At 43.4% G+C, this 8,242-nt stretch overlaps 1 protein-coding gene across 2 annotated transcripts in view; it reads left to right on the top strand.

Moving 5' to 3' along the window:
* Positions 1 to 201: 201 nt before the first annotated feature.
* Positions 202 to 8,242, top strand: part of LOC119127701 (dmX-like protein 1) — a 30,610-nt gene continuing 22,569 nt past the window's right edge. For both annotated transcript variants that reach the window (XM_037259746.1, XM_037259745.1), the window contains exons 1-13: positions 202 to 603; positions 1,630 to 1,801; positions 1,999 to 2,124; positions 3,171 to 3,248; positions 3,518 to 3,596; positions 3,678 to 3,798; positions 3,970 to 4,036; positions 4,107 to 4,291; positions 5,563 to 5,752; positions 6,153 to 6,309; positions 6,460 to 6,636; positions 6,747 to 6,985; positions 7,413 to 8,106. In XM_037259746.1, the coding sequence (XP_037115641.1) occupies positions 1,715 to 1,801; positions 1,999 to 2,124; positions 3,171 to 3,248; positions 3,518 to 3,596; positions 3,678 to 3,798; positions 3,970 to 4,036; positions 4,107 to 4,291; positions 5,563 to 5,752; positions 6,153 to 6,309; positions 6,460 to 6,636; positions 6,747 to 6,985; positions 7,413 to 8,106 (2,200 nt within the window). In that variant the 5' untranslated portion in view covers positions 202 to 603; positions 1,630 to 1,714. The remainder of the gene's footprint in view (positions 604 to 1,629; positions 1,802 to 1,998; positions 2,125 to 3,170; positions 3,249 to 3,517; positions 3,597 to 3,677; positions 3,799 to 3,969; positions 4,037 to 4,106; positions 4,292 to 5,562; positions 5,753 to 6,152; positions 6,310 to 6,459; positions 6,637 to 6,746; positions 6,986 to 7,412; positions 8,107 to 8,242) is intronic.

Here is an 8,242-nt window from a genome sequence, read left to right as displayed (position 1 = left end):
TAAGTAGGACTATAGAAATTTTCTTTTAAATACAGCTTTCCTTTTCTTAGACGTCGTAGCCTCTTCTTCTTCCGTCTCCTCATTGGGCTTTTTGTCCTGTTCCGAAGAAACTTTCCAAACCTGTTCATTTTTGCTTGTTTCGCGGGCTTGTTTGGGGTGACAGGTCACGTGACACCAGTCCAAGCGCCTCTGCGAATACTACAAGTCCCACAATGCACCGCGGCGCCACGGTCACAATCATGACGCATCGCCAACATAGCCTCCTCTGGTGAAGCTTTCTATTTGCTAACCTTGAGGAGAGGTTGGCTCCTTCCTTGTGGTTTAGCGTTGGGGAAGGAGCAACAATTTAAGCAACCGGGGCTTTTCGAGAGCTAAATATGTGTCAGTCTTGCTCTAAAGCTGCCCGTGTTACGGATAGCTTGAAAAGAGAGCTTCCAAGGGCTAGCATGCTAACGCTAGCTAAGTGAGTGGACCAAATCGGTACTAGTTCGAACCTCTTGCTTGGACAGCTATAGTTAACTCTGAATACAAACCTGCTCTGGTGAGGAGGCACTGACAGTGGATATAAAATCGGCGGGGCATTGTCGGAAAGTGCAACATAAGGTGAGTACGAGTTGCACATTTAGTTGAGATGATTATCAATGACGGGTGCTAGTTAAACTTGACAGTTGAGTTGACACAATTTGGTTCAAGTTTGAAAACGGGTACTGAAGCCTCGTTGTAAAAAGACTAAACGGTTGTGAAGAGTGAAGCCAGCGTTAAATGTCTTCTCTTGTGCCGCGTTGTAGCGCTGCCGACGCATCACGTGAGTGGCCACTGCATAGGAAGCAGGACATGGAATTGGCCACTTTCTCGTTCAGTTAAGCGCAACTCTCTCATTAAGCCGTGTTTCAATGTAAACTGAGAAACCAGTTTATTAGTGGACACTCCATTAGGTACACCTACCCCATTTCTCCATCCTTTATTGAGCCTGGGTTGTTATTTGTCATTATACAATACTGTACAACTTTATTTATATAGCCCATTTCACAACAGCTGCACCTGTTACAAGCGCTTTACATTTAACATACAACCACAAAGACAGTCAAAACAGTCAATTAAAACACAATATACAGTAATATATATTGAACAAAGTCAGTCGAAAGTCAACATTTATAAACTAAGTCATTTAAAACAGTCTACGTTGCTTCTTGACATTTACGTGTACTTTCTTTTAATACAGTAGCAGTCTTAGTAACCTAGGATGACTTCTGTTGCTTGAGAAAAACAAAAAAAGAACTTGGTAAGCTTTTTTATAAATGATGCTAACCGCATCAAAACGCTGCTTGTGCTTATTTCCTGTTTTCACGGCATTATTGTACAAAGCAGTAATTGTGCCCTAGTTTGGACTTTGGACTCAGGTAGAAAGTATTTCTGAAACAAAACAAAACCACCATTATCATATTTAGCCCCATGTGCGATGTAGTCTTACTTCCCCAGGTGTGTTTTTGATGATAAGAACCATGAAACCGTTATTCGTACTTTTTGTTCTACGCTCCCGTTGGTGATATGCTCTCAGCTTGACAGTTACCAAAACATTCTGTCGATGTCATCAGGCTTCATCGGTGCCTCCTTTCCTCTCTCCCTTAGGGCCTGGCCACATCCCATTTCAGGCCACGGATGAAGATGAAGACTGTTGGCAAAAAGTAGGAAGGAAGGAGCATTCACCGGGGCCATGAATCTTCATCAGGTCCTCACAGGGGCCGTTAACCCTGGGGACAATTGTTTCTCTGTCGGGAGTGTCAACAATGTGCCATTCACGGTAGGTTGCAGTAATTCCTACATATTTCTTCCCAAGCCAGTCTGGTCTGTTTCAATCATTACAGTGGTATTTGAGTTCAGTATAATTCTTATGTAAAGGTACAGCAGCTTGGCTAATCAAAAAGTGTCACCTCAAAGTGAATGTCAAGCGATCCGTTTGACCTCGTCCTCCCCGCTTCCTCTCGTCTGTCTCCATAGGCCTATGCTTCTGGTTGTGACGTGGTCATTTTGGGCAGTGACTTTGAACGAGTGCAGATCATTCCAGGGGCCAAACATGGAAATATCCAGGTGGGATGTGTCGACTGCTCGCTGCAGGGAGGACAGGTAGGGGCAACTTTTTGATTACTTTCAATGATGGATTATTTCGCCCTTACATATTTAAGAGACACATCTGGAAATAACATGTAACAACGGAGCCATACTGACATTTTATTAGACATTTTCATAAAAATGGCATTCGTTCCACCACATCAATATGCTCACGAGTTTCACATTGTTTGTCATATGCCCGGAGTTATTTTGAAAGAAAAAAAAAAAAGGCCAAAAGAAGAGGAGCTGTGTATCCCGATTCCCACCACATCTTAACAGATTTCCAGTGACTCTACTGCCACAAAAGTATTAAATATAAAATTAATTATAAAATTATTAATATAAGAAGCCAATATTGACCTTTAAGATCAGGACTGTTTCACATCCCATTAGATATTTTTTCTCAAAACGTACAAAATAACTACTGTAGCATTAGAGCTCTGATCTTGTAGAGATATGTTTTTTTTATCTATAGTCTCACAAGATCGAGGCTTTTCTGACCTTATTGTCAATACATTCTGATTTTCTCTGTATCTTCTGTACACCTCTCAACCAATTTTAAGTAGAATGCTTTAGTGAATAATAATTGCGAGTAAAGTGATTTCACTGTGGGTTAAACATAGATTAAAACCAGAATAAAAGATGCAAATGTTCTTGTGTCCCATCATGCACAGCACTTTATGATGCACTTCACATTATTGTTATGCCTTCATGAGCCCTGTGCTTTCGAAAGAGTCTTGTTCTTTGTGTTCATTACTATATAGAAAATGCCACCCATTAGGTCTGGTGACCATTGTAAACTGTGGAAAGCACATGTAGTCCCGAATGAATCATTCATAGGGAAGTTTGCATGATAGACATTGCACGGCTGACTCAATATTTTCTTAATATAGGCTTGAGGCATTTTTAACTTGCTGTGTATATTGAGGATTCGTCATACACGAATCTGTCCGCGACGTCCTCCAGCACTGACAAAATCAACTTTGTACGCGTCACAGTTTTCTTCCGGTTTGTTTCCTGTTGTGATAAATCACACGTGTGTCATTTTTGTCTGCCGGCAGATTGCAGCTTCCTATGGAAGCATCGTATGCATTTTTGAGCCAGTTCAGTATCCCGATCAAAAAGACACGTCACTGACTGTAAGTAGCCACCATTTCATTGTATTGTGAAATTTCTATCAAAGCTCTCTTCAGCCTCAGGTCATAGAAATGCTGTGACAAAGCACCAGCAAGTCTTCAATTCAGAAGGCATACTGTTATTTCTCACTGAAATAAGCAATGGAACATGGCGCAATAGCATTCTTTTATCCACCGTTCCTGTTGTGACGCATAAGTGTTGTTAAACACCAGGGAAGTGCTCTGATCACGTGCGCGTCACATTGCTAATATTAGCCTCTGTTTGTGCACAGACGTTGAACTGCCAATGGCAGAAGACTGGCCAGTTTGTTTTGCAGTCCATGGTGCATAACCTGGCGTGGCACCCCAAAGGTACACCACATAGCCCCGCTCTACGTTTAAAAACCTTTTCTTTTTGAGTCCCAGCGTGCGCCTGTGTTTTTATCTGTGCAGGGAGCATGCTTTTAACGGGCTCCAGTTCCCTGCAGTTATGGTCTCATTTTGACGCTGAAGGAGGAAAGCAGGCACAAATAAATGACAATCATTGTGCTTGGAGGTGTATCTGGCAAAGCAAGTAAGTCCTGATGCTGCTTCATTATTTATTTCCTTGGTATAAATGTACAAATCATATATGTTCCGCCCAAGGTCTTACATGGAAGTATATTGTGTTAAATTCATATTTAGCTTTATTTTTAGACATTGCAAAGTAATGGAGGTTAAAATGATAACTTTTATGTGTCTACAGGACAGCCTCTCCAGTCAGTCTAATGAAGTTTTCTCCTGATGGAGAATTCTTTGCGACTGCAGGGCAGGTAAGTGACCTGATTTGATTATGATGAGCCAATATAGGTCATAATTGTCTTGGTTATTTTTTTCCCCCAGGATGACTGTCTAGTGAAGGTGTGGTACAGTACGAGTAAGTGGAAGTCTGGAAGTTTCAGACTTCTCATGCCTCCAGAATCTGGTGTGGACTCCCAGGGAGAGATAAGCTTTTCCTTTGTGTACCTGGCCCATCCACGTTCTGTGATTGGCTTTTCCTGGAGGAAGACCAGCAAGTACATGCCACGGTATGCAAAATACAGAGATAGCATTTTGACAATTTTGTTTTTTTTGTACTGATGTTGGAAAACTTCACAATTCAACACATGTATTTCATGCTATTTTATCTTATATTTGTATTTACTTATGCCAAAGGAACTTGTTTTCCCAAGTCCTCGGTACGTTGAGCAGCACTTTGACCCCCAGAAGAGTACAGCACATCCCACTAGCAGAATAATTGGCGTGTTTGTTATTTCTTCTTTTGAGAGCCCAAGCACTCTGCCCAGGGCAGCATTCCTGGACGTGGCAGTGAACAATTAATTCATTCTACATAATTTGCACGAGACAACGGAGAGTGCCACTGAACAAACCCAACACTTGAATTGACTCACTTCTCCTTCTGTTGAAACTTTGGCCAAAAACGTGGATTTACATCGGCCTCTTTGCCAGCTATGTCGGGCCAAGAGCCAAACAGCCAGTTAGCCTTGACAACAGTAACCTGGGGCTCGCTAAGCTGTTTAGAGATTCAGATGGAGCGGGAACAAAACCAACATAACAAGCACACGGTGGAGGGTTAGGCTCGATTATGTTCAGCCCTGAGCGTTTCGGGAATATTGCTTCTCTAGTACAAAATATTAGCAAGATTAGATTATTATCAGGATATTAGATTTGCTTGGTTTGAGAGGGCTTTGAGGGTTTTTAAGGTCAACCTACAAAAGGGAGGGGGGAAGGAGTTTCTGTTCGCCCCACCCACATTTCTACTGTGGCCTTCAGCGCTTGTGTGTTAAACATTCTGTCTGTGTACTTTTTAATTTTTCGTATTTGATTGATACGAATTTAGCAATTCCAATTCTATTACCAATACTGCTTGACAATGCCATTCCTCATCTATCTTACAGATTCTCATTGGATGAGCAATTGAAATAATACAGATAATATACTTTTATCATTGATGTCATTATTATTCCCCTGAAAGGAAAATATGATCATTCAAAAGATGTTTCTTATACTTTGTTGGAAGTATTCCTCACAAAGGAAAGGAATATCTTATAAAACTTTAATTACGAAGCTCGTCATCATACTCAGCTCATCCCAGTAAAAATAGCATGCATGGTAGGTTTATTGAAGACTCTTAATTGCCCTTGGGAGGAAATATAATGAGGACAAGCATTATTGAAAATGTAATGATGTTTACTGAACTCCAAAACTGTGTGGTTGTATTGTGTCTTCCTGTGAGAAGCACTTGACCTTTACCCTACTGACCTTCTTTAATGGCTTGACCTTTCCTCTTTCCTTACAGGGGTTCAGTGTGTAATGTCCTGCTCACCAGCTGTAAGGACAGTGTGTGTCGGCTCTGGGCCGAGACACTGTTGCCGGCGGACAGCCTCCTCGCGGGTCACCATGGTAACCAGCACGGCGATGCTCAAAGATGTGCCAGCTCTTCCAGCAGGATCTGCAATGGGAGAACGCAAGCAGGGACAGCACAGGAAGTGGGCAACTTTACACTTACAAGTGACATCTATTGAAATCCATTTATCATCTAAACCCACGCTGATAAACACTCAATATGAAAAGAAAAAAAAAAAGAGGCGGGGCGGGGCGGGGGAATGCCCCTTCCCCAATATTTTTTTTGAGAAAATATTTCCTCTTTTTTCAATGCTGTTTTGAACGTCTACCCCCAAATTCAGTCAAAATACTCTACGAGCCTTGTTGATTTTGAAAGTAGTTCATTATTTACATGACCTTATCGCCAAAGAATGTTTTAGTCTTGACAGAAGCGTGATGCGCCCAAGTTGCACTGCGCCCGTCATTAATGACTTCTTCACAACGTAAAGCTTTTTACTGCTTTCTAAATATAAGGGCTCACTCTAATTTGAGATTCTTTTTCAGCCTGCTTTTTTCCGGGATGCGCCACAGCCCTCGCTCTCCGGCTGCCTGTCCTACAACCAAAACCGACACTCCAGCCACAAGAAGAGCGGCGATAACCTTCCCCACGCCAATGCGCTATGTCACTTTCACATAGCGGCCAGCATCAACCCTGCCACAGGTTGGACTCATCCCATCCATGTCACAAGCTGAATCTCTCCGAATTTGCCTCCCTGTAACTTAACATGGAAGTTGTGTTATGATTTAAAAGTCATCTGACATCTTTATTTTTTCTGTATATATTGCATTAACATTTCCCCATCAAATGCAGACATTCCACTGCTTCCCTCCATATCGTCCCTGAGTGCCGGGGAGGATGAGGAGCCAGGAGGCCTTTTCATTGTCCACTGGCTCAACAACAAAGAGCTTCACTTCACCTTAGCTATGGAAGTGTTCCTGCAACAGTTTCGCGGCAGCCTGGAGCAACAGAACGATTGCTCTCAGCAAGGTAGAGAGTTAACATCCATTTAAAGGAGCATGTGTTTGAAAACGTGCTTTCTCGTTCTTCATTTGCTTTTTTCGCTTTTGTCTTGCATGTGGTCTTCATTCATCTTCCAGAGCTCAGCAATGAAGACAATTATGACGATGAAGTGACGAGCAAGCCAAGTGACCCTCAAGGGCCCGATGTCATGGAGCCCCACTTTGCAGCAGCGGAGCACCACGTGGACGTGCTTTTGGACGAGTGGAACAAAGGGGCAGACATGTTGTTCAGCATCCATCCCATGGACGGCTCTCTGTTGGTCTGGAATGTGGACTGGCTAGATGAATATCATCCCGGAATGTTTAGACAAGCTCAGGTAACTTGCCTTGCGAAAAGAAAATTGCAATCAAGAAGTTAAACCAGCTGACATCTAAGACAGCTCTTCTTTTAATCCACACAGTCAGATGATCGCATTCCTAATTATACGCGACACATCGAAATCGGGCCCCTTGATGCATTTGGATTCGATGTGAAATGTGAATATATAGAGTTTATAGCCGTCAGTCACAAAATATGCCACTCGGAATGTCAGCTTTTATTCTTGAATATTATTTCTGTGCATACAAAATGTTATTTTTAAATGTCTTGGTAACATTTCTTCTCTTGATTCTTTTTTTTGTCATTCAAGAAATCAGAACTAATGTTAGTAGGACTTTCAGTCAGCTTTGTCACATTTACTGTCTCCTCTTAATGCTGAGTCACAAGTTTTATTTGATCATATTTTGTCCTGGTCTCTCTCCCAGGTGTCCTTTGTGTCCCGTATCCCCGTGGCCTTTCCCGCAGGGGACGCCATCTCCCTCAGTCACAGTGTGGTCATGTACGCTTGCAACAAGAACGTGGATTTGGCCATCCAACACGGCAGACAACGACCACCCGGGAACACGTTGCCCCAAAATAAATCGGTGCTCATCAGTTATGGCCGTCAAGTGAAAGTGGCACCGTGCAGCAGTCTTAGGTTGAGCATTTTCACTCCCAACGTGTTGATGATATCCAAGCATGATGACGGCTCCCTCAACCAGTGGGGGGTGAGTTTTGCGGAAGACTCCGCTTTCTCCACGGTGCTCAGTGTGTCTCACAAGTCCAGGTACTGCGGCCACCGCTTCCACCTAAACGACCTGGCGTGTCACTCTGTACTGCCGCTACTTCTCACCACCTCACACCACAACGCCTTGCGATCCCCTGAGGTGGACAGCATCCTCGCCCCGCCAGAGGTCTCCTCCGGTTCCCGCGGCTCACGGTCCAGCCGGTTGTCCCTTGGTAGCGTTTCGCAGGATCCAAACGCAATCTACAGCGAGCTGATTTTGTGGAGGGTTGACCCCGTGGGGCCGCTATCCCTGTCCGGGGGAGTGTCTGAGTTGGCCCGGATCAATTCTCTTCATGCCTCAGCGTTTGCTAACGTCGCCTGGCTGCCCACACTCATCCCCAGCAGTTGTTTAGGTATGGACATTTTATTTTATCACCGGAATTTGCTCAGGATTAGCTTCATTACTTTTACGACACCATTTCCACTGCCTGGTACCTAAATGGCTTTACTTGCCGTTGACGCTTGAGCCATTCCGCCCAATCGATGCCA

Source organism: Syngnathus acus, chromosome 9, assembly GCF_901709675.1.
Source record: "Syngnathus acus chromosome 9, fSynAcu1.2, whole genome shotgun sequence".
NCBI lineage: Eukaryota > Metazoa > Chordata > Actinopteri > Syngnathiformes > Syngnathidae > Syngnathus > Syngnathus acus.
This window is presented reverse-complemented; position numbering and strand designations above follow the sequence as displayed.